Here is a 26,301-nt window from a genome sequence, read left to right as displayed (position 1 = left end):
GGCAAGGAATCTGATAGAAATGCAGGAAAACTACTCAGGGAAGCAGATTCTGCCATGCAAATTCACTGGGTTAAGAAGGACTTGATTTGTGAAGGTTTTAAATTTGAACCCATTTTTTTGAGTTCCTCGGTCTATTTTGGAGGCTGAATTATAGCAAAGGTAAGAAAAGGACAGATTTAATGTCAGAATTCAGGTGTTTTAAGGCACAAACCTGGAGAATTTATACTCCAGGTGTCAGGAGGGATGCCAGCAGTAAAGTCATGGCGACGTCAAGAAAGCAGCCAACATTTGAAATGTGATGCAGCTCGTTTTGGGATGTGCTGCAGGCTCTGACAGACACAGGCTTCCAAAAAATGGGCATAAATTGTCCAGACAGACGTTGCCTTTGGGCCCAGGGGCTGCTGCAAGGGGATGTGCCGTGGCAGATATTGGGAAAAGGGTTTGTAGCTCAATTTGAGGGCTCACCCAGGAGATCAGAGGGGTTTCCTTACCAGGAATGGGGTCACTGCCCATCCTGGAGCACAGGAGAGCAGTGATGTGAACAGAGCAGGAGATTCTGGTACCTGCAAGCGATGTGAAAATAAACACCAGCAAGATATTTCCTGATACTATTGAGGCTTAGGGAAGAATTTATTGGTCTTTAAAACTCCCTGACAGGAGGGGGCAGCCAGGGTTGGGGTCGGGCTCTGTTCCCAGGGAACAGCAACAGGACAAGAGGAAATGGCCTCGAGCTGTGCCTGGGGAGGGTCAGGTTGGAGATTTGGGAAAATGTAGTTACAGAAGGAGTTGTCAAACACTGGAGTAAGGTGTTGAGGGCAGGGGTGAGTCCCCATCCCTGGAGGGATTTCAAAGCCCTGTGGATGTGGCACCTGGGGACGTGGGCAGTGGTGACCATGGTGGTGGAGCTGGTTGATGGTTGGGCTTGGTGATCTCAGAGGCTTTCTCCAACCGTATCAATTATGATTCCATGATTCTGGGATTAGTCAGGCTGCAGTTTTGACTCTTTTAATTTACATCTCAATTTTCCTTCAGTCTTGGAACTGATTGTGAGGCTGTGGCAGAGAGCTGCGAGTGAGCTTGGTGTGAACTCCAGCCTGATGTTCATCTAAATTTCATGCCAATATAAGGTTCAAGAAAATCAGTGATTTCTTTATCAGGAATTCAGCATGTGGTTTTCTATTTTCTATAAATTTTAATCTATAACATGCTAATGACCTTTTTTCAAGAGCATTTTATTATGGCACCTCGTTTATCATGCTAAAAGATTTTTTTTAATTTTTATGTGGTGTTAAAAGTCACACATAAATTTGATCTTCCATTCACAGTCCACTTACTTAACTGGGTATTTGATTTAAAGGTACTTCTGGCTTGAACACAATTTAAAGGTACTTTTGGCTTGAATTCAGTTAACTTATAATATTTTTTGAGGTAATTACAACACAAATATCAATGGCAGATGGGCCCAATATGATCTTATGGGCAAGAATATATAAATATATATAATTTTATTCCCGCATTTTATACTGAAAAATCACACGCTGGATTTGTTACTTAAGCAATTGGGCATTGTGGGAAAATTAAACTTCGCCAACTTGTTCAGCTCTTCTTTGCTAAAGGGCCATTGTCAAAGATGCTTTGTTTGCCATAAAGAAAGATTTGTACTGACAGTTTTATGTAACAACAATAATATTAATTTGAATTATTTTTGGAAGAATCTTGGAGCAGCTGGGGAAGATCATCTGCATTATGTTGACCTTACAGATGTTCGAGTTGATTCATGGAGGAATTAAGTAATTTGCCTGTGCCCATGCAGTGAACAACCAGCAGTGAACAATAGAAGTCAGCTCATAGATTATTTTCACATGAAATGTTCAGCTCCGTTTTGAGAACTTGTGCATTTTCCCTGGGAATATTAACCCATAGCTCTGCTGAGACAGCACAGTTCACATCTTGGGTGCAAAAGCTGAAGAATTATTCAAAATTTTATGCAAAATTAATGTAATACTGAGTTTTTTAGGGTCAGCAAGGTGTGGGCAGATATTCACCCCAAAGAACCCATAGGGTTATGTACTTTTGGGGAGTTTAACCTTGATGGTCATGGAATTGTCAAAGAATGCTTTGGGTTGGAAGGGATCTCATCCCATCCCACCCCTGCCATGGCAGGGACACCTCCCACTGTCCCAGGCTGCTCCCAGCCCCAATGTCCAGCCTGGCCTTGGGCACTGCCAGGGATCCAGGGGCAGCCCCAGCTGCTCTGGGCACCCTGTGCCAGGGCCTGCCCACCCTCCCAGGGAACAATTCCTTCCCAGTATCCCATCCAGCCCTGCCCTCTGGCACTGGGAAGCCATTCTTCCAGGTTTAGACAATAGATTTCAAAAAAATCTGAAACTCTGGGACAAGCTCTGCAAAGGCTTCTCACGGCTTTTCCTGGGGAAGAAGTGCTTTTGGAAGAAATAGACCCCTTCTCTTGAGTGCCCTCCCCAGTGGATCCCATACCCTGGCACAGCTGGAGAGCTGCCCTTCCCCTGCCCCCTCCATGAAGGTGATATTCAAGGAGGGCACTGTCTATGTTGGGTTTTTAAATCTGAACTCTAAACGTGTAAAATGATCACAGTGTGCCTCTCTGCAAGAACCCACATCCAACCTGGAAAACCCCAGCCACAGAGACTTGAAGAGGTGAAGAAGCTCGAGTCTATAACAGTTATTTCAAATTAATTTTCTGCCATCCAGCTCCAGCAGTTCATTTTTCCTACTGAATGGGATCTAATAAGACCTAATAGGTGATAAATCAGTTTCCCGGTTTCGGGCATTAAGGAACTGCAGTGCTGTGTTCTGCTAGAGCAGGAAGGTCTCCAGCTCTCTGTTCCACAACAAGTGGGGCATTAAATAGTCTTAAATCATCAGCCTGTCCCTTCCTCAGCTGCTCCAGGACCACTCCTGAGGCTGGGAAATTTCACAATGAGGGATCATTCTTTCTGGCAAACTCTGTAGCTGCGAGCAAAGCAATTTAAAAAACACTTGAGAGTGGTTCCTACATCCTGCTCCTGTTACAAATCACTTGGCCTCGGTGTTTACAGAATCTGCAGTTTAACTAATACAGATGGGTTATCAAATTATCCTGATGTGAACAGATAGAGAGGTTGTTTCCTATCAACAGATCCATTAGGAACTAACAACAAAATGGGATTATTTACTCAGCATCTATTCATTCCCGCTAATTTGGCACAGTGTTATTAGCACTGAAGCTTTGCATGCGAAACATTCCAATTCTTGGGGTAATTTGATAATGCAAGACACGTTCCTGATCCATCATTTTATAGGATGGGTCCCATAAACCTGTGTTTTAACAACACAGTCCTTACCCAGCTCTTGTATGGCAAAGCACATCCATCCCAATTAGGAGCAACACCAGTTCTGCAGAAGGTTTAAATGAGCCTGGCTTTGCTATCCTTGGGTCTCTAACCCGCGCTCCAAAGGCCTTATTGTTCCAAGGGCTCTTCTTTTTCCAAGTTTAAAGCTGAACAAGGCTTTAGGAAGGTTCAGAGCTGCTGGAGCTCACAGCAAAGGGGTTCACCAGATCCACTGGCCAAAATCAGCGGGGTTACCTCGGTTGGTTTAAGTCGCACAAACCCATCCCAGCTCTTTTTCCCTGGGGGAAGAATCTGGTGGGGATGTGTTTGCACAAGGTGCTTTTTAGCAGCAATGTTTGGGAAGTGATAACCTCCAGCAGAAAGATGGGGATCAGGGAGGACCAGTGATCAGCCTGGAGAGGAGAAGGCTCCAAGGAGACCTTAGAGCCAATTCTGGACCCTAAAGGGGCTCCAGGAGAGCTGGAGAGGGGCTTGGAACAAGGGATGGAGGGACAGGACACAGGGAATGGCTTCCCAGTGCCAGAGGGCAGGGCTGGATGGGATATTGGGCAGGAATTGTTCCCTGGCAGGGTGGGCAGGCCCTGGCACAGGGTGCCCAGAGCAGCTGGGGCTGCCCCTGGATCCCTGGCAGTGCCCAAGGCCAGGTTGGACATTGGGGCTGGGAGCAGCCTGGGACAGTGGGAGGTGTCCCTGCCTGTGGTGGGGGGTGGAATGAGAAATCTTTAAAGTCCCTTCCAAACCAGACTGTTCTGGAATTCCACAGTTTTATGATCAGCAGAGTCCTTGCACATGGGATTTGTCAGCCCAGGCCCACCAGGTTTTGGATGATATTCCCCTGGGATGAGGAGTTTCCCATGTGTTTGTCTTGCCCTCCTGCTGCTGAGTCAGATAACCCTCTCCGGGCAGTGATGTGTCTACTGACTGCCCTGCACATAAAAGGAGAAAATATTGGATTCAGCTGGAGAGGAGGAAGGGAAGCACAGCTTTGCTTCTCACCCTGATCGATCCCACTCCTGTGGCTGCTGAGACTTCTTAAAGGAGAAGATGAAGTTTCAGTTGTTGTCAGAGGCAGCAGTGAAATTACCTTTGCAGTTCCAGTTGAATGAACGAAGTTTTATTTATTCTCTAAAACCAAACAGGAGATAAAACACTCACACCCTGTATTTTGTTTGTACATCATCATAGCAGCATTTTCCTGCTCAAGGATTAACACCAATTGTGCTTGGATTTGTTATTTACAGGTTTCACCTGGGGGCACATTGCCTTTTTTGAGTAGGAAAATCAAAAATTGGCCTTGCATGAGATAAAGGCAGAGCTTTTAACATGGGAGGTCGCTGGCTGCTCAGTGGCATCTTCTGATGTACAAAATGGGGTCAGCACAAAACGTTTCTGTCTCAAAGACATTCAACACCCTGCGAGTTCCAGCTCTGCCAGACCTCTGCCCTCTCCTGCTGGGGCATCCCACACCCACTGCAAGAGGGACTCTGAGGGGCTGGAGCGTGTCCAGGGCAGGGAACGGAGCTGGGAAGGGGCTGGAGCCCCAGGAGCGGCTGAGGGAGCTGGAAAGGGGCTCAGGCTGGAGCAAAGGAGGCTCAGGGGGGACCTTGTGGCTCTGCACAAGTCCCTGACAGGAGGGGGCAGCCGGGGGGGTCGGGCTCTGCTCCCAGGGAACAGGGACAGGAGGAGAGGGAACGGCCTCAGGCTGGGCCAGGGGAGGCTCAGGGTGGATATTGGGGAAAATTCCTGCATGGAAAAGGTTTGTCCAGCCCTGGCACAGCTGCCCAGGGCGATGTTGGAGTCCCCATCCCTGGAAAGGCTCAATAAACGTGTGGATGTGGCCCTTGTGGACATGGGGCAGTGGTGGCCTTGGCAGGGCTGGGATCCATGATCTTGAGGGCTTTCCCAGCCTTCCTTCATTCCATGATTTTTACTCATTTTTGCTGCATTTCCCTGGCTCTGTGCAGGGCTGGAGCAGGAGGAGTAAGTCAGAGATTTTTTACAGAATCATGGAATTGTTTAGGTTGGAAAAGCTCTCCAAGACCATCGAGTCCAATTCCCCCAGCACTGCCAAGGCCACCACTGCCCCATGTCCCCAGGTGCCACCTCCATTAGCCAAGTGCTGTCCCTGCTGCTGTTGTCATTAATTTAGGCAAAGCAAGGTGCTCAAATGTTGTTGTGATTGCCAAACCTGTCCCTGTAAATGTGTTTTAAAGAAACCAAGTGACCCCCCCGTCCAAAGCAACTTCCCAAAAAAATCTGTGTTTGCCGTGAGCTGAAATTCCCTAGCAGGAGTCAATTTAAACAGCTGTGACCACCCCGTAATTAAGATTTGTCACAGACTAATATTTACTTTTTTGATTCATTTAAAACCCATTTGTTTTACTGTGTACAAATTAAGAACAAAGTGTCGTGTTGGTCCCTGAATGCATAATTGCAATTAAGGTGGTGTCTTGCAGAAATAATACATGGAAGGTTAATTTGGACCACGAGCTGGTTTTAATTCTGTCTTTGTGTTTCTTTACAAGTGAATTATCCCAGGGTGACACAGAGAAAATCACAGTTATTTGTAGCTGGGCTGTAACGTCGGGTTTTTAATGGGAGTATTTTTAATGAGGGCTTGTGGCCTGAATGGTTGATGGAAAGCAGATTAGTTCTGTTTGCTCATTCCATGAGAGGTGAGAGGCTCTGAGCAGTGCTTGTGGCCCCATCTGGGAACTTCCCTAAAGAAAATCAGGGAATTTCTGATGAAAATGTCAACACTTGAAGAGTTCAATCGCAGGAGGGCTCTGCACAAGTCTCTGTTTCTCCCTTTTTAGTGATATTTGGCTCTTAAAGATTTGATGATGCCTTGGGAATAAAAATATTGTATATTAAAATATGAAATATTTTGTTGTGAATGTCACCTAAATGAACTTACTCCCTATTATAGGAACAGCACTGGAGTGGTGTCATCATCTAATTCTCCGTGTCTTGGACTAAATCACAATTTTTGAGGCCCATTTGCACCATTAAATGCTGTGTGTGGGGGTAAAAGAAGCATCTAACTTAAATATTAATAAAGTGAGAATTTCCCAATTTTAATACCGCAAAATTAATATTAAAGTAGTTATAGATATAATAAAAGAAAGGATAATAAAAAACCTTTCACTGTTTTCCCCAGTAAAAGTTAAATGACTCAACCTAAACAGCAAGGGGGAGAGGCTGTTAATTCCAAAAAAGTGAGAGAAAAGGAAAAAGTTCTTAAAATATGGAGAAAAAATATCTCAGATGGCACTTCTGGGGAAAAAAAGTATAAAAATGAAATATTATGCTATAATTTGTGAAACACTCATTGCATGTTTTCTTTTAAAATACTGTTTTCAACTGAAAAGCAGGAAGAAAAAGCTAATTCCCAAATTTATCAATCGCTAATTCCTCAGCAGTGATTCTCAAACCTCTTTGGCCTCTGGGTGTGATGAAAAATACAAGCTTTTTGAAGGCTTTTGTGTGGCTCATGTAACACTAGAACTTTGGATTGTAACACTGTAAATTCTATCCCAGGTTTTGTGCTGCCACTTTCAGTGTCCTTTGGGATCAGTTTTCAGGGATCGATGTTTGGGTATTGCTGATGTTAAAGATGGAATTACTTAAAATCTGGACGACCTGTGTGTGCCATTCTGCTTTTAGTTCCTCTGGAAAAACTCCAGGAGTTGGTGCTTTTTACCTTACATAAACCTTTGATCCCACTGATCAGTGCTGGCCTAGATCACTTCTGGCTGGTGCCAAGCTTTCCATAATATCTGCTGCAGATAGAGCTGAAAATTCTGGCAAATCTGCTCTGCACAAGCATCAATATCCATTGGAAAAGCAGATTTTTCCTTGCCCTTCATGAGTCACTGGATGCCAGCATCCCTCTGCATCCCGGTGTTAGTCCCTGCACCCTGCTCAGCTCATTCCCAGCTTTGTAAGTCCCTGCTTTCCTGATACACTGAATTTTCAGTGACCAGGCAGTGCTGCCTGTCTCACGTGGATGTTGTTGCTCAAACCTCACTCAAGCCAAGGATGAAGGAATTGTGTGTGGGTTTAGGGAGAATCCGTGGCACAGACATCCTGGAATGGTGAGCTTGGAGCAGCCTGGGCTATGGAAGGTGTCCCTGCCCATGGAATGGGATGCTCTTCATGGTCCCTTCTGACCCAAACCATTCTGGGACTCTGTAATATAATCCTGTAAAATGACGGTGGCTTTAGGTGTTACTCCGTACACAAGCACTGGGTGAAAAAATCATTGTGAATGTTTGGTTTGGTTGTGTTTTCTGGGTGAGAAAATCTCCTGTCGGAACTAATCTGAATTTTTCCCCAGTTAAGTTCTTTTTGCTTCTATGAGCCCATCAAATAATTGCAGTCTACTCCCAGAGAAGCTGCTGGCTTTCAGTGCCACTGGCATTATAAATGGTCCATCTAGAGAGAGCCAAACTGTGTAATTCAGGCCAGGGGAGAACATAAAAGGAGTAGAAATGGTGCAGAAATATTATTTGGGCCTTGTGCCCAACTCCACTTTGCCCCAGTGAGGGAGAACCAGGCCAGGGGCATTGATTTGTGTGAAGGGACTGCCTGGTTGTCCTGTCCTTGTGAGGCTCAGGAATCCATTCCCATGCTGGAATTAACTTCCCTGGCACTGCATCACCCCGTGTGCGCTGTGGGGTTGATGGTGCTCCAGTGTGCTGGTGTCCAGCAATGCTGCTGGAGTCAGGAACTTCCCACGCAAGGGTAATTCCCAAATTCCAAGCAAATAGACCTTCCATAGTTTTGGAAATTCACTTATTGCTGAGTCCACATTAAAGCAAACTTTTTCATGGCTCTGCCTTGGGAAGGTGAGGATTCACCCAAGGGCAGCTGTACCTGGAGGTTATTGCACTGTCTCAAACTCACCTGTCAGAAATCAAATTTTAGTCTTGTGCTGCAGCACTGTTTGGATTTCAAAAGCCAGAGAATTTCCTGTAGTTTTAAAAGTCATTTATCCATTCAGCATAATTTAGTAGCTTAAAGAGCTTTCTTGGGATTAGCAGAGGGAGTGAAATTTAAGTATTGCATAAAAGAAATTCCAGAGAACCTGATTTCATAGAATCCCAGAATGGTTTGGGTTGGGAGGGACTTTAAAGCCCATCTCATCCCATCCTCTGCCATGGGCAGGGACGCCTCCCACTGTCCCAGGCTGCTCCAAGCCCTGTCCAACCTGGCCTTGGGCACTGCCAGGGATCCAGGGGCAGCCCCAGCTGCTCTGGGCACCCTGTGCCAGGGCCTGCCCACCCTCCCAGGGAAGGATTTACACCCACAATTCTATTTCATGACTCGTTTAATATACACCACTTTTTATCCAGGCCTTTGTCCCAATGACACACTTGGCTGTGTTTTTGTGACCCTGACTGTGTTTGCCTCTTAGGCTTTGATTTCACCAGGCACAAACTAATCCCCAGCTGTAAAATTCCAGGAAGGATTGGCATGTCCAAGCCAGCACCGAATCCTCCCTGGCCTTGAGCCCACCCAGAGGCTGCAGTGCAGCCCCCCACACCTTGGTGTGATCCCTGCCTAAAGGCTGCAAATGCATCTGCTTGTGGGGTTGGGAATGTCCCTCTGCTGCCCTGCAGTCCCCCTAGAACAGGAAAACCCCACGTTATCAATGGTATTATCTGCCCTGCAAGGCTGATTTTTGTGCTGGATCATCTGGGACTGTTTCAGTGTGTAGGATGATTTAACCCTTCCCACACGAGCCAGAAGTCCTGCTCAGAACCACGGAGGGGCTGAGCTCCCATCGTGCTGGGGGATTCCTGTTACTGGCAGGATTCCTATTACTGCTAGGTATTGAAGCATCCTGGTGAAGCATTTATTCCACTCCTGTCTCACTGCTGCAAGGATCAGGCGGGATGCTGAGGGAGAACTGGGAAGAAGAGCAAAGCAGGGATCTTGTGCGTAGGTTAATAGCAGAGTGTGGCGGGCAGGAGCGGCACAGGAGGCGAGCGCTGCTCCCGTCTCGCTTGGCTCCCTCCTTCACACACCCCACTGCCTCCCTAAAACGTTTTGTGTCACTTTAATATCTGAGAGCCACCCTTTGGATCAAACAGAGGCTTACCTAAAGCTCCAGCAAGACTTTTTTTTACATTGCCAGCATTAGCGTTCCCTTCACAAAGCTGTCAGCCGCATAAGCAGCCGTGGCACAGCCGAGCAGAGCAGCTGCTGCCGTTTATCCCGCTCATCTCTTACAAGAAATCACATTTTAACCTCTTGCCAGGGAGTCTCTTCTTGCATGTGTCTGCTGGGAGATGGATCCCAGTTTTGTGAAGGCTCAGCTCTCCTGGGCAGTGTCTCTATGCTTGTGATTGCTCGTGTTAGAAAATGAAAGTGGTGGTAAGGCGTAGGGATAATTCAGCTCCCATGGAAAGTTTCTGCCATCAGAATGAGCTTCACGTTTTGGGGGAAACTCCAGCAAATGGAATTTCTGAACAGACCTGATTGGTGACCCCAGCAGTGAAGAGGTGATAACACAGCCTTTGGACACCATTTGCAGATTGCTTTCTTTTTCCTCATTACTATTCTCTGGTGGAATTTGATAAATTAAATACCCGCTGGAAAAAATGGGAGATTCTTCTCCAAGCAACATCATGATGTTTGTTTAGCCAGGTGCAGTTGTCTTCCCAGTTGATGGCAAGATGGATGAGAATGCCAAATAATTTGAAATGCAGCAGATCAATTCTATTGATTTATCCATAAGTAGCTAAAGTGGCCTTAATCACCTCCAGTATCCATGGAAATGGGGAAGGAGCAGAGGACAGTGCTGTCAGCACTGAGCAAGGGAGGTTCCCCTGCTGCAAACCGTGAGGCACTGTCAAGTATCTGAAAACATTTTGCCAAGTTCAGCCAGAACTTCCACGCTTTGCAGGATAATTTCCCTGTGATGTCCTTTCCCAACCTTTCCATGAATTACTTCTCTTGGAATTATTTCTCTTTCTGGACTGAATGTTTGTGTGAAAAGCAGTGCAACAGTGAAAAAACATCTTCTGCTTTCTTGGTTTTTACCACTGCAAAAAGTGGTTGAATTCCCATGTAAAATAAAGTCAAAGCAAGAACTGAGGTGACAAGTTGGGTGGAGAGGCTCTGGCACAGAGCAGCTGGGGCTGCCCCTGGATCCCTGGCAGTGCCCAAGGCCAGGCTGGACATTGGGGCTTGGAGCAGCCTGGCACAGTGGGAGGTGTCCCTGGCAGGGGGATTGGAACAAGGTGTTCTTTGAGGTCCCTTCCCACCCAAAGCAGTCTGGGATTCTGATGTTTCCAGAGGGGAAGGTGATGATTGGTGTTCCCAGCAAAGGCTTTCTGCGTTTTATGCAGCATTGCACTACAATGAAATGCTTGTTTAATAACTCACCTGATGGCAGAGATCCCTTCCAGCAGCACTACAACAAATTACATTTGTTTGAAATTACCAGCTCTGCTGTGAGTTTTTGCCAACTGCCACAATAGAAAGTCTTCTGGAATTCAGCAAATCTGCTTTCTTTGGAATATTAACTTCTGAGTAGAGGAATAGTAACGCTGTCCACTTGCAAGAGATGCTGCTTTGCCAGCATTGTAGCGTTAGCTAAAAACTTCTAAATGAAATTGTCTGCTAGCATTTCCATTAGAAAACGCAATTTCCAAGCTTTTATTACTCTGCCATAAAATTCTCCAGTGCTAAAATGGAGTACAGACAGTTCTATCCATGGAGTTACATCTTAGATAAAATACCAGGAGGCAAATTTGCTTTGGGAAAGAGGATAGAAGGCTAAAGCTTCTTCTCTCCTGCACTCCAAGTCATCCAAAAACCACAGCTGAGACCTCAGACACGTAGTCAAGAAAGGAGGAGGAGAGCGAGAACAGTCAGATCCAATCCTTGGAGAGACTCAAAGCCCACCTGGACACAGCCCTGAGCAGCTGCTCCAGAGGCACCTTGGAAAAACAATCCACTGTACCTCTTGCAGGGCCCTGGGCGTTGGTAGTCAGCCCACAAGTTTGTCCTTCAGTTTTGTAACTCAGTTATTTTTCATTCATCTGTCCCCTTTGTTTTAGAGGACGCAGGGCCCGGAATACAAATGAAGGGAGAGCTATCAGTGATTAGAGATAATGTGCTAAAGCCAGGGCTGAAATATTTGTTAGAAAATAGGTTAATGAAGTGACGTGGAGCACCTGTGCTGGTGTGGAGCAGGCATTATGAGGAGATTATGCTAATGTGGGTACTTAGTAGCAAGTCTTCTTTGGGATTACTCTCTGCTATTATCATCCTCAGTCCAGGAATTGTAATTCAAAAGACGGCGAATGATCAAGGACTTAGTTTCGGTTTTTTTCTTTTTTTTAAGTTTTGACTGCTCTTATCGTGCTGAATTAGAGGATGTTGCAAGGACTCTTTTAAACACTTAAAAAATGTTTTTTAAGAGAAAGAAATGGGCTGGGCAGGGATGTGTAAATATAAAGATGTGTTAAATGAAATTAATTTTGGAAACCATCGTTGGTGGTGGGCAGCTGGCCGGCCTGGAGGTGCAAAGGCAGCTGAAGAGGAAAAGAAAAGAAAGAAGGTTTGGGAAAGCAGAAAAATAGGAGAGATGCAAAGATACCTTCAGGCTGAGTCATTAAATAACTTTGAGTTTCTTTTATGGTGAGACACTGGTGAGGCACCTCAAATTCTGGAGGCAGTTTTGGATCCTTCTCAACAAGACAGACATGGAGGGGCTGGAGCGTGTCCAGGGAAGGGAATGGAGCTGGGAAGGGGCTGGAGAGTTCCTGAGGGAGCTGGGAAAGGGGCTGAGGCTGGAGCAAAGGAGGCTCAGGGGGGACCTTGTGCCTCTGCACAAGTCCCTGACAGGAGGGGGCAGCCGGGGGGGTCGGGCTCTGCTGCCAGGGAACAGGGACAGGAGGAGAGGGAACGGCCTCAGGCTGGGCCAGGGCAGGCTCAGGTTGAATACCAGGGAAAATTTCTTTTTTTAATTCCTAATTAAGAAAAAAGCTGTTTAAAACCTTGCTTTGCAAGAAGGAGGTGTTGCAGAGGCAGTGGAGGTGTTTGAGGTGAGGGCTGTTCAGAGGAGCCTCTGCTGTGCTGTTCGTGCCTCCCTGAGCGTTTGCTCGGGTTTGGGATCTGCACTGGGATTTCCAGGTCTGGGGCTGTTGTTTCCCACACGGCCTGACACGGTAAGAGGAGTCTGTCTCATCTGAGCACATGGAATTTGTCTCCCAGAGAAGCAGGAGCTCAGGCATGGAGAGCATGGCGATGGGCAGGATGTGATGAGCTGGAATAAAGCACTCATTATCCTTCCATCTAAATTAACTGAAATGACATCATAACAGTGCCTTTTAGAACCTCACTCCAAATTCCCTCTCTTTTATCAAATTATCAGCTAAACCAAAATTATTTTAAGATGTATCTGTGTATTCTTGTTGAGATAATGATTCTGCCATTAAGGAAGTCATTTGTTCATTCTTTTTTCTTCTTTTTTTTTTTTTTTTTTTTTTTTTTGGATGTTTGCTTAAGGAAAAATAGTGGGGAGGACATTCCTATTTTGCATTGTTTCTTGTTTTCCTGTCAGAAATATTTTGCATGAACACTCACAGTGTAAATCCAAATCCCTGGGTAGTGGAGCTAACTAAATAACGTGCCAAATGGCATAGGCTGTAAAAATATTTTCACTTTTTTAATATTTCTCTGTAGATGATTTCTCCAGAGCAGTGTTTCTGCAGAGGCAGTTGGATGCATGTTACCTGCTGGGAGAGGTGTGCTGCAGCATCCTGCACCCAGCTTTCCTCAGCTCCTGGAGCTTCCCACCATGTGAGAAGCTGAGTGAGAGAAAAGGGGGCACAGAATCTTTTTAAACATGAGCAAATCAGGGCACTTGACTAATTAGGAGGGAGAATGGTGCAATAAAAAGCGACTGAACCTGAGAAAGAGCTAAAAAAAAAATGAGTTGTTTGGCGCAATGACTCCTGTTCCATTTATAAATCGAATCCCTCTGTCCCTCCTTCATTTACAATTGCCACTGGAAGTCAGGATTTGATGTATGTTCCCAGCCTCCTGGAGGCAGTGAGGTTGTTTGGAGAGAATAAAGGACCTTTTGGAAAACTCCGGAATCGAACCATTCATTTTTGATTTGTTTGGAGAAGCAATCTCTGCATCCACAAACCACTTAAGCACCTATGGGCCTAGTGGGTGATAATCAGTAACAGGAAACATTCCCAGAAATCAGGAGTTGCAATTGAAGGTAGTTCCTGAACCAGCAGCACATTCCTGGATGGATTAACTCTGGAGTGAGAGCCACGAATGGGGAGAAATTACGGAAGCAGTTAACCCTGCCTAAGGCAGGGCAAGGTGGATGTACCCAAGCAGGACACTGAGACTGGCTAACCTGGCTTTTGGTTTGGTTTTTTGAGAATTTCTGCTTTTTATAACCTTTATTTCCTAATGCTGACCTCTGCTGTGGTTTCTTCCATCTCCTTTTCCCTGGCTTCTCTCACCTGAGCTCTCAGCTGTACTTTTGCGTCACCCTGAAAAGCTGGTGGGCAGCTCACTGTTCCTGCTGGGTCACGGAGAGCTGATACAGGTGTCTGGTCAGGAAATGCATAAACAGGGATGAAATACCAAAAATCCTGGTGACACAGAAAAGGCTTTGGGGAGACCTTAAGGTCTGTCTCAGGGGTTTCAAGAGGGCTGGAGAGAGATTTGGGACAAGGGCCTGGAGTGACCGGAAAAAAGGGGAAATGGCTTCCCAGTGCCAGAGGGCAGGGCTGGATGGGAGATTGGGAAGGAATTGTTCCCTGGCAGGGTGGGCAGGCCCTGGCACAGGGTGCCCAGAGCAGCTGGGGCTGCCCCGGGATCCCTGGCAGTGCCCAAGGCCAGGCTGGACATTGGGGCTGGGAGCAGCCTGGGACAGTGGAAGGTGTCCCTGCCCATGGCAGGGGTGGCACTGGGTGAACTTTCAGGTCCCATCCAAGCAAAATGATTCTGATTCTGGTCTGTGGAAGGTCTCTAAACACAGAATAAGAGGACAGTCCCTGCCTCAGAGGATCAAACTACAACAGAAGAGACAACAGAAATCTGTGGATGCCCTTGGAGCCATTCCCACCCCCCCCATCCCCAGCGCTTACACACAAACCTCCTCTGTCCAGGGTGTTGATTTCATTCTTTGGTAGATTTTTATGCCTTTCTCTCTTCCACATATCCTGAAGTGACTTCCTTCTGTAATCATATTCCTTCTATTCCAATCACATCATAGGAAATGTTAATTTCCTTCTTTTAATTGGGTTGATAAAGTCTTTTGTCTCACAAATCTTTCCCAATACATTCGGGTTAGGTTTTGTTGTCTTAAACGGCAGCAGAGCCCATTGTGTTGGGTTCCAGGCTCTGAACTTCTCCCTTTTTCAAAGTTTAACTTCAGTGGCTCATCCTGACATGGATAATAAATTCTTTTGTTCATTGAAAGTGAATTTCAAGAAGAGCACTTCTTTTTATGCACACACAACTGGGAGCCAATCTTCGTTATTAATTACAGCGAGATAAGGGCTGGCACTGCAAGGGATGCTCTCCATCCGAGGGTTTTGATTATTTGTCTCTTGGCCCAGTGATGTCCATGTCCACCTTTTATCCTTGAGACTGTTCCAGCAGCCAATTTCTTTCTTCTTCAGTACAGAGCTGCTGCTTTTGGGTTAATTCCACTTACTCTGAAGAGCCACTTTTCACTGCATTTTCCATTTTCTCTAACTTTTGACAGTGAAGTTACTGAAAATTGTCAGGACCTGCTTTGGAGGAGGAGGAGGACTTAACTAACACCTGGAATGATAAAATATTTCTGCTTCCTCTTTCAATTTTTATTTGGGCATAAACCTGAACCGTTTTTATATTCATGAGTTGCAGCAACTTCCCAGGTGATAACAAAGCATTGCCCAGGTTACAGCCAAGAATTCATCCAGCGCAATTTTTTACTATTGAAATTCTCTCTTCAGAGTAGTGATCTTACAACTTGCTACTTCTTATTGCCAATATTTTAATATCTTATCTTTTTAAAATTAACTTCATTGGATAAAAATCTTCTTAATTTTGCTGTTGCTCTTGGCACTGGAGGCGCTAAAATATCTTGAAAAGTGCTGTGAGGTTTGCCATGACATTCGATTTGCAAATGAAGATAGACTGTAATAATAATAGCAGTAATAGTAGTAGCAGTAGTAGGGGGAGTAGTAGTAGAAAAAGAAGAAGTAAAAATAATAAAAATAATAGTAATAATAATAGTAATGAGGATGATGATGTTCTGCTGACTGTCACTGGGATTTTTCCACTGACCTATGTTAGGAAGTGTTTTGTCCAGTCACAGAAGGATTGATCAAATGAAATCAAAAATAAATTGGGATTTGAATAATTCAAAAATTAACATTAAATCTCTCCATCCCTCCTTTGGATGTTCCTTTATGGAAATTGGAGGAATTCCTGGCTTCCTAAACCCCCCTGATGCCCAGGGGTTGTTTAATTCCAGCTCCAGTTGAACACATGTTCTGTGCTCTGCTCCTTTTCCAGTGGCAAATACAGCAGAATTTGTATTATTTGTTCTTTGTTGGTATTCAATGGAATTAATATAAGGGAAGAATGAGAGTTACAATTTAAAGAAAAATAATGGTATATAAAGTAATGAGATTGTGCCAAAGCTTAATTAGATGGAGTAGATTGAATACATTACAGTGATGTCTTGAGGCAGCATAATTAAGTTGTAGGCACAGTCCTGCCTGAGTTGGAAGCATTTTTATCTCCATGAGGGAAGCAGCTTTGGATGGCCCCTGTACCATGTTAAATTCTGGGGAAGATTTACAGAGCCCGTTGTATTATCAGCCTTCAGAAGCACAAAGCGAAGCAGGGAGAAGGCAGAGGATAAAACTGCGGGTTGTCTGATCACACAGATAACTTGGGTCTCAACCTTAGTGTGTGCTGCAGCTCAGTAATTGAATCACAGATCTCAAATACACATATTTTCGAGCAGGGCAGTGTGTTAATTTGTGTGCTGGATTCAGCTCATTTGTAAAATCTCCTAATGAACTGCTTTCCCAAAACACTGCCAAAGATGCTGAATGTGGGCTGAAGTGCTGAAATTCCTCCTTGGCTGCACTGGGTGCAAGAGCAGAGATGCCTCTGTCGTCTCAGTTATAAAGAAGAATATTATAAAACACACCTGCATATATGTATGTAATTGATTTTTATGTATAGTTGCTTATATTTTATGTATACTTTCATGTTTTAATTTTTTTTCTGTGTTTTCCTTTCTAAATTTAATTTTAGTTTTCCCATTTGGATCCTTTCTGTCTCCTCCGTAATTCTGCCAGGGGGATGATCTGACCTTACACTACAGATACATCCCAATGGCATCGAATTTTTTTTCCTTTATTAATTTATTTCAATCTATAAATAAATAAATGACCTCTCTTAGCATCCTGATGCCTTTATCCATTTATATAAATGCATCAATACATAGAGAAATAATCTCTTGGCAACATGTTGCCCATAAATAAATAAATAAATAAATAAATATAAATAATGTCTCTTGCCATCATGTTGCCCATGTGTTTTCTGGAGATTTAATTTCTCTTGGATACCAAACCTTCAGCTAAATATTTTTTTTTTTCCAGGAGAGATCGTTAAGTATCTTAAAAGTATCTTAAATATAGTACAAATCCTTTCTAGCTGGTTTGTTTTAAATCTGGCTTTTTTTTTTTTTTTTTTTTTTTTTTGCCAGGCTGGAGGAAAATCAGCTTTTTTATTTGCCGTAGCAAACTTTCTTTTTCAAGATTGGTTTTGGGGTGGGGAAAAAACAAACCCAGTACATGTCAGGAGGAGTTTTCGTCATTTTTGAGACTCTGAGGAGACACAAATCTCTCCCCCAGCCTGCTCCAAAGAGAAGCTCATTTGTCTGGGCATTAGCTGGCAGCTGCACAGCATAAATTTCAAGTTTGCAGGGGGAGTCTCGTGTTTGTTTTGAAAATGGAGATCAGGCTACCAAGGAATAATACATTTATTTTTCAGCACCATGAATATGTAGTGCCCTACTTCTCCTGTGCCATTTGGTTTTCTCTTTCAAGCTTGTCAGGCCAACTCCTTTTGCAATTTAAGAAGCATTTTAGAAACTCCATAAACTACAGTGGGTACTGAATTAGCATCTTGGAAGTAGAGCAGTGAACAATGTTTTAAAGATTGTCCTTCAGCAGCATTTCTATTGTGCCAGAAGTGGAAATCTTTTCGCCTCATATGTTTAAAAACGTGTTTTTCTTGACCCTAAAGTTAAAATACAACCAGTTGCAGGTCTGGGTTAGATACAAGACTGTAACTTTAAAATAAATATATATATAGAGCTAATAAGCTGAATTTTTAATGATCTCTTGATTATGAAAAGATACTTTAAAGAGAAGTGATTTTATCCCAAACATTCCCTCTGTTTCTACATATGCTAATTTACTTGATTAATTTGGAGAACATCTGCATAGAATTCTGTACACTTACCAGTGGTGAGATCACCCTGCTTTTCAAGTTACAGCCTCAAATTTCACTTTCCAGACAGACTCAGATTTTGTGTCTAATTGGGATGCCAAATATACAAAGGTACCCCAGAAGAGTGTGTAATTATGTAATTTTCTCTTGATCTTTCAGAGTCTTCCTGCGAGCAATTAATCAGTATGCAGATATGCTAAACAAAAAATTCCTTGATCAAGCCAACTTTGAGTTACAGGTAAGAAAAAACTCCCCGTTTTAATGGAATAAATGATATTAATGTAATAAATTTCTGCCCTGAACACGTAGTTTTGGTGGGTTTATTTGTCAGTGTAAACCCCAGTTATCCCAGTGAAGCCATTCCAGGCTCAGCAGGTGGTGTGATCCATTCCTGGCTTGTGTGTCTTGTCATGGAATCACAGAACCACAGCGGGGTTTGGGTTGGGATTCTGCTTGAATCATCAGAACACAAAGAATTGGGATTTGTAGCTGGGAAACATTTGTTGGAAACATAAAGGCAATGAGGAGATGTATTAAGAATTTATCAAGAAACACCATCTCTGTGGTGTCTGCTCTTTTCTCCTTTAAATTTATATGTGCATAATTCAGAGACTTCTAAGTTGTTTTGTAGGTGTGTAGAGAAACATTGCAGAGAATTAATGGAATCTCTTCTTGTCATTTTGGGGGCTTTCAGCTCTGGAACAACTACTTCCACCTGGCTGTTGCTTTTCTCACACAAGAATCTTTACAACTGGAGAATTTTTCGAGTGCTAAAAGAGCAAAAATCCTTAACAAGTAAGTCCTGCTCGTCATCTCAATCATGGCCAAGAACTCGAGGTCTATTGCCATAATTTCAGGTTAATTTCTTAGCTCAAATCTATTCAAATTGAGATGCAATCAGGGGATAATGAAAGGTTGGGTTGAAAAACATGAATCAAGTGTTGTGTGTGTTTCTGCCCTGGGATCAGGATCTGAATTTCCCCCTTCGTTACTGATGGAGACAGTGTTTGCTGCTGTAGGATGTTCAGAAAGTCAAGGTTCTTGGAAGTGTTAACATGTTATAGAACTGCATTTCAAAATCACTTGAGCTTTGTGCTTCTTTTAATCTCATTTTACGTCTGCTCTTTTTTGTTTAATCCCTGGTGGCCTTTTAGAGGGAGTTTTGGTCGCTCCAGCCACTTGCACTGTGCTGTCCCTGAAGGATGGCTTGGGATAAGTGCAGCCCTGTGTGCATTCCTGGTTCTAAGGGGTTACATTCCCTGCCTCCAACCACCCCGCTGCTGGTCCGAATCCCACAGCAAAGGAAAGCTGTCAGAAGAGGGAAAAAAGCCTGGAAATAAGAGTGGAACATGAAGATTTTGTTTAAATAGAGTGATTAAGGGTGGAAAAGATCATGGAGTCCAACCAAGGCCACCACTGCCCCATGGTGCCAAGTGCCACATCCTTACAGCTTTTAAATCCCTCCAGGGATGGGGACTCCACCTGAACAACCAATTCCAGTGCCTGACCACCCTCTGAGTGAGGAAATTTTCCCTACTCTCCAATTCAATCTCCCCTGGCACAGCTTGAGGCCATTTTCCCCTTGTCCTGTTGATATTTCTCCTGCTTTTTATTGGTGTTCCATAGTAGTGACCTTATTATGACTTAGCTAAACACCAAGCTCTGAAAAGAGCCAGCTTTGTGATTTTAGAGTGTGTGGATTCTTTTTATGTGGCATGATATTTGGGAAGAGCAGCTACAAAAGCAGGGTGTTCCCACAGCCAGTGAGGTGGCAAAAATGGGGAATTTCCAAGCTGTGATTCCTTGAACAAGCACAGCTCAAGCTCCTGGTGTGTACAATAAATAAAATATGTCTGTATAGAGAGAGCAAATGTATTTTGTGTCCCTTCACCTTCCCAATTCAGGCCTTTCTGTCTATTATTATGATAGGAGAAATCCCAGGGAGAATGGGGACAGTTCATCACTGCTGCAGTGAGTTGATTTTAAGGGCTTTTTGCTTGTGTGGCTTTTAGGGTTTGACCAGAAAATTCAGGAAGGGCTCCACATCCCATCCCTTTTTTTGTGAGCCAAGTTTTGCCCTGCAAACTCCACCACTCCCTCCTGAGTTTTGAGGTATTTCCTTTGGAAGCTGTGCTCTACCTGAGCCTTGAAAGAGAATTTTAAAGCACTGTAGGATCTGCTCTGCCTGTGGCTCGTGGGGCTTCCTTGATAAAACAGGAATATTTACCAGTTCAGAGGAAAAGTGGTGTCAAGCAGAGCTCAGGGTTTGGGGCTTGTGCTATAAATACCAGAACTAACATTATAGATAAAGGTTTTTTAAGGAAATTGAGCTGATATTGCAGAGCCAGATATATTTTATTTAAGGAAATTGAGATGGTGTTGCAGGTAAATTTTATTTAATTAAATTTAGAATCCCTTTGCCCTCTCTGCCCAGTGTTAGTGAGCACCTTTGTGAGCATTTCAGTTGGAATCAAATTCCTGACCTGAACAAAGAGCCAACAGCTGAGCTGTAATTGGGCTGGAAATTGCTGTGAAATACATTTGTGGGCTGATAATTCCTATTTGTCAGAATGGGAACCATGGGCACAAATTTTCTTGGAGTGATTTTTATATTAAACAGAGCAGTTTAGCTCGCTGAAGGAATTCCAGGAATCAACAGGCATTTCTCACTGCTAGAAGTAAATAGATTAAGTCATTTGAAGTGGTTGCTTAATAAAGTTTGCTAAATTGTAAATCTTTGTTTATAATGAATTTTCAAATTGTTATTTTGAGTTTAATCATGTTTTGGAGACAGGAATCAAGACAATAAATTCTTCAAGGTGCAATAAGTGCATGGTCTGGAGGCACTTTCATTGCTGTGTGAAGGCACTTCTGTGTTGAAAGGGATATAATTAATCAGTTAATTCCATATCACATTCACCCATCTTTTTAAATGTATATTTCAATTAAAACATCAAATATTTAATAATTAAAATTTAATTATTGTAATTTGTAGGTTTTGCTAAACATTGCATTTAAGCATTAGATAATAACAGATTCTTAATGATGCAGAAGATTCTCTTTAATCCATATTAATGACAGGGTGTCTCACTATTATCCCCCAGAAATCCCACAAGTTGCCAGATATTACAGTTTTGCTCATCGTGTTATTTAAGTAATGATCTTTAACTTGCAAATATTCCATGTAGCAAATGCATCCTTGGAACTCGTTATGGTTCTCATCCCATCGTTAATGAAGGCATTAGGATGATTTCCACTCATTAAAGCTTCCTGGTGTTCACGTGGAGAGGGAGGGGAATGCAAAACTGACCCTGATGGGAGATGGGAGGTGTTGGTGCCACCAGCTTTTGGGCAGGGTTGGTGGTGAACGGGCTCCCACCCCTGCCTGGGACCATGGATTGTTGGAATTGTTGAGGCTGGAAACCCTTTTTCTCCAAATTTTGATGTTTACAGATGCATTGCTGAGCTGGTGAGGGTGAGCCAAGTAATCTTAGTAGGGTGGGACTGATTTGAGAGCCTGTTCTGGAATTTCTTCTCTTTTTGGGTGCTGTGAATCTGATTTTGAAATGAGATTTGGCTGCTCGTAGGTCTTAGATTTGTTTTGTTTTAATGCTGGTTTTGTTTTCCTTTTTAAGGTACGGGGACATGAGAAGGCAGATTGGGTTTGAGATCAGGGACATGTGGTACAACCTGGGTAAGTATCCTGAGCACGGGTTGCCTTCAGTGTTACCATAAAATGAGTTAGAGGGATATTCCTGGAAAAATTCAGTGCCAGCTTGGATGGGACTTGGAGCAGCCTGGTCTATGGAAGGTGTCCCTGCCCATGGAATGAGATGGTCTTTGATGTCCCTTCCAACCCAAAGCATGCCATGACTCTCTAAAATGGGCTTACTCTCTCTTGAAACAAAAGTAGGCCTGCAGAAAGCTTTTAAAAACCAGGTGATTGAAGAAACCAAGCCACCTCTGCATACTTAATTCACCATCTGGGAAGTCACATCACTCTTGTTAATATTTATATGTCTTGTGGTTTTTGTGGGTTTCAGCCTCTTGCTAAGCACAAAGCCGTTGTTATGGTGATACCTCTTCAGTGGGGGGCTTCTTCCCCTTAAAAATATCTATATACACACACATTTCTGTTCACTCACTTGTGGATGCAGTACCTGGGACTGACTGTAGCAAAATGGATGTGTCCATGGTTCTCAGTACCTCAGCCTGGAAATTCTGCTTCAACTCTGCTTTTCAGTCTTGTCTGCCTGCATCGGTGACTCAGTAGAGACTGGGAAGTTGGAGCTCCCTGGAGCTCGCAGGTAAATGAGGCATCTCTGCCTATCTCCAGCCTGGGCTGCTCTCTGGGTATAATTGGGCTGTACAGGGATTGAATTTCACAAGAAACTGAGTATTTACTGTGACCTGAGTGTACTTGTCTGCCAGATTTCATTTTCCTGAGCTTAACAGCACAGACACTTCATCTCTTCCGAGTTTTATAAAAATTTCCTTAAATGATCAGAAATAAAGCGTTTGCCACTTCGCTTCTATCTCTGGCTGAGCTGTTGTTGCTGAGAGTTGAAAAAACCCCGGCATCTCGAAGAGAAGGGAGTGCCAAGGGTTCGTAAGTATTTGATAGCACAGAATTTGCATCCTGTCTGCTGGAATGATGAGAAAAGGCTTTGGAGAGCAGCTGAGTTCACTTTTTATTAGAAGCATCTTTGGTGAATTAAGTGTCTGGAGAACAGATTAGAGCTTAGTGCACGACTGAGGTGTGACTTGACAGGCAGGTAATAAAATCAGTGTCGTGCCTGCTGCTGCATCACCCAGCGTGGGATGCTGGCAGCCTCTGGGTGAGTAATTAGCCAAATCCTTCCCTCTTCCAGGCCCACTGTCATGGAGTCATGGAATTCTTAAGGTTGGAAAAGGTTGAGTTCAAGCCAGCACTGCCAAGGCCACCTCTGCCCCATGTCCCCAAGTGCCACATCCACATGGATTTTAAATCCCTCCAGGAATGGAGACTCCACCACTGCCCTGGGCAGCCCCTTCCAGTGGCTGAAAATCCTTTTGCAGAATAAATTTTCCCAATATCCCCCCTGAGCCTCCCCTGGCCCAGCCTGAGGCCGTTCCCTCTCCTCCTGTCCCTGTTCCCTGGGAGCAGAGCCCGACCCCCCCGGCTGCCCCCTCCTGTCAGGGACTTGTGCAGAGCCACAAGGTCCCCCCTGAGCCTCCTTTGCTCCAGGCTGAGCCCCTTTCCCAGCTCCCTCAGCCGCCTTTTCTCCTCACTAATGTTTCTGGCCTCTTTGGATTCTTACGGATTTTTAAACTTTTCCCAGAATTTACTGGACTGAAAGTAGAAAGTTTGATGTAGACTTTTCCATCCAGCTGTTCTTAACTGAGGTTGTTTTATCCAGGCTGGCCTTTGTGGAGTGCATTGTGCCTTTCACTTCTGCTGCTGCCACTGCCTGCTCTTTACAGGTTATTGAGTTGCTCTGGGTTCAGTTTCTCACCATTAACAAGGATAATAATTTCCCCTGGAGTTTTGGGAATCGATTGGCACAAGGGGTAGTGTTTTCTTCAATATTTCTTTCTGTGCTGTCATGTAAGCCTTTTATTTTTAATGGATTTTTTATAAATGGAGATTATCCAGGTAGATGCCTCTGTGACCTCCTCAAGCTCTAATGTCTGTGATTCTCTAAGATCCATTAATGGGATCATTAATGCCAAAGTCTCTCATGTGGAGGGAGTCAGGAAATTGCTGCTCTTCCCAAGAAAAGCTGGGAGAGAAAGGTAAATGTGAGGCAGGACCCCAGTGCAAGGCAGCCTTTGTGCTTCTCCTGAGCAGCACCTTGCTTTTCCTCATCTTCTTTGTCACACAGAGAGTCCATGTTTAACTCGTGGATCATGTTCAACTCATGGATCCCGTTTAACTTCTGGCTCCTCACCAATCTCATCCATGTCACAGCATCAATTAAGAAGGAATTCCAACTTCCCACTGCACAGGAATCGATTGGGGGGTGCCTGACACTTTTATCTTGGAAGTTGCACTGCATTGATCAAATTATTCATGTGTATGTTCAGAAACCAAGTCAGAAAGTAAAGGGTGGAATTGTGGAATACGTTTGAGCATGGGATTTTTATGTCTATGCCATTGTGCATGAGATGTGGTGAAACCAAACCACCCTGACTTTCGATTTATGGAATAAAGGGTATAGAAAAGCCTCAGAAATGAATATTTTCTCTCATCGGGTTTTGTTTCTAAATAGCGTGATTAGCACACGATGCCTGCTGAGTTAAAACTCCCCAGCTGGGAACAAGGCAGTCCTCCAGCTATGATCCACATTTAAAAGTATAATTCTTTTTCTGAAATGAAATAGTAAAATAAGAATTCTGAAAGTTTTTACTTGTCTGCCTGTTTCTGATGCAGGGGGGGCCTCAACAGTCACCCCTTCCTATTTTTATGAGTAGGAAAAAAAATAAAAGAACATTTATAGTGCAGAACAGCACTTCAGAGGCTTTTTTCCTTCCATACCACAACCTGAACTTTAAAATGTGTTATTTTGAGTCACTGTTTTGTTGAAACTGGGGCTATTTAAACCTTGCTGAGACATTAAGCATCAAAAAAGCATCAAACAGGCCGTGGTCTGTCTGGGAAAAGCAGGAATTCAAAAACCACGCCTTATGAAGCGTTTTGTGATGCAATTTAGCAAAGAGAACCCAAGAGTGTGACACGAGGTCGTGTGCACAGGGGTGCAGTGGTTAATGGCTCCCACAGTTCCGTGCTAGAGGAATTGCAGTGACATTTCAAATGACATCCTGCTGGGAAAGGTGGCCAGGGAAAGGCAGCTCGGAGAGCAGCGCCTTTATTGGTGACGTCTGAACCAGCTGGGGGGAGATGGAGAAGAGAAATTCCTCAAGGTGAAGGGGAATGGTTGCTGGTGTCCTCCAGCGAGCTGCCACCGTCCCTCCCAGGGCTTGACGTCACCAAAGGTGTCCTGACAGGGCCGGTGATGTTGTTGGAGGGAAGGCCAGGGTTAAAAATAGCCCTGAACTTTGGGCGTTACATAAATAAAAGTCATCACACATCACCCTCTCTGGATTAGTCAGGCGTGTTCCCAGCCAGCCCAGGGGACAGGGAAGGCTGCTGGCAAATTACTCAGAGGTTTTTGTGGCCCAAATTGAAATGGGGAGAGGCTGGGAAAGGAGGATCACACGTTACCTGGCAAGGAGAGCACCTTGGCTTTGGTTTGTGATGAGGTCCCTTCCTGCTGTGTGAGCACATCCCAGGGCCAGGCACAAGACAATGCAAGGGGAAGTTTTTGCATGTTCAAAGGCGGCTTTTTTTGGCATGTGGTGGTTCTTAAAGCAGCTGCACAAGTTGATTTTCAGAAGAGACTCCTCAATTTTCTTCCAGACTTGTCACATTTGGAGTCTCTGCGTGGGAGTTCCCACACTCCTGCGGAGAGGAGAAAGGTGAATTCCTTGCTGGGTTGTTTATCAGACAGGGGGATGGATGCCCTGGGGGGCCAGGGGAGTGTTGTTTCCCTTCCTGCTTTGCTCCCATGCTTTCTTTAGTGGCACAACATCTCCCAGGCTCACGTTGTCCCAGCAAACCTGTGCGTGTGTGCCGTCAGCCCCGATGCGCGTGGGATGGACGTCACCCAGGGCTCCCACTTCATGGGCTTCCCCCAGAGATCAGCAAACAGATCATCATCAAATCAAAGATTCTGTGGATTTTTCACATCTCAAGTTCAAAAGATGATCCTCTTCTGAGGGAATTCCTGTGCTTGAGGCAGTGGAAAAACCCACCATTACCCAGTGAGAACTTGCGGCGTTCAATCAGCGCGTGACGAACAACTTTTGTCACCGTTATTTGTTTTCTGCAATATTGACTCTGGCACTCTTCAGGCATAACACAAGAAATCTGTCACCTGAGAGGCCCAGTGTAATAATCCTTGTAGGAGAGACTGAGGGAAGCTTTAGGCCTCTCACTTGATATTCCTGAGCAGCACCCAGCCCTGCAGCAGCACCCAAAGTCACCGTTTTCGTTGAGTATTAATTTGCCCTGATCCGATTGCTAATGCTAATAGGATTCAGGAGTTTGCCAAATCAAGGAACTTAAATTATATCTGCTAAAAAAAGGAGCATGTTTTGGTGGTAAAGGATTTTTCTTGATTACATTTGTTGAGATTTATGTTAGTTCTGGTCAAAAGTGAAACTACCAATTAAAGACTTCACTGGTTACTGTCACAGTGGTGTAGTGCAGTGGAATAAAAATGAGTTGAAATCTGTTTCTGTCCTGTACCACTGCTAACCACAGTGGGGAACAAGAGTTTGGGGAATGGAGGAAACTGAGGGCTCCCTAAATTAGCTGGACTCCAAAGAATCTGGTCTGAAGCACAGTACTGGGTATAGAAACAGTGTTTGAACCTGGCTG

At 44.3% G+C, this 26,301-nt stretch overlaps 1 protein-coding gene across 1 annotated transcript in view; it reads left to right on the top strand.

Annotated features, from left to right (window-relative positions):
• The window catches only part of DOCK1 (dedicator of cytokinesis 1), a 244,271-nt gene that overhangs the window by 153,662 nt on the left and 64,308 nt on the right, over window positions 1–26,301 (top strand). The window contains exons 30-32 of the mRNA XM_017733893.1: window positions 18,039–18,117; window positions 18,574–18,674; window positions 21,515–21,573. Of these exons, the coding sequence (XP_017589382.1) occupies window positions 18,039–18,117; window positions 18,574–18,674; window positions 21,515–21,573 (239 nt within the window). The remainder of the gene's footprint in view (window positions 1–18,038; window positions 18,118–18,573; window positions 18,675–21,514; window positions 21,574–26,301) is intronic.

The sequence above is a fragment of the Corvus brachyrhynchos genome, unplaced genomic scaffold, assembly GCF_000691975.1.
Source record: "Corvus brachyrhynchos isolate BGI_N302 unplaced genomic scaffold, ASM69197v1 scaffold514, whole genome shotgun sequence".
Classification (NCBI taxonomy): domain Eukaryota; kingdom Metazoa; phylum Chordata; class Aves; order Passeriformes; family Corvidae; genus Corvus; species Corvus brachyrhynchos.
The sequence above is the reverse complement of the archived record's forward strand: the minus strand, read 5'-3'. Positions and strand labels throughout refer to the sequence as shown.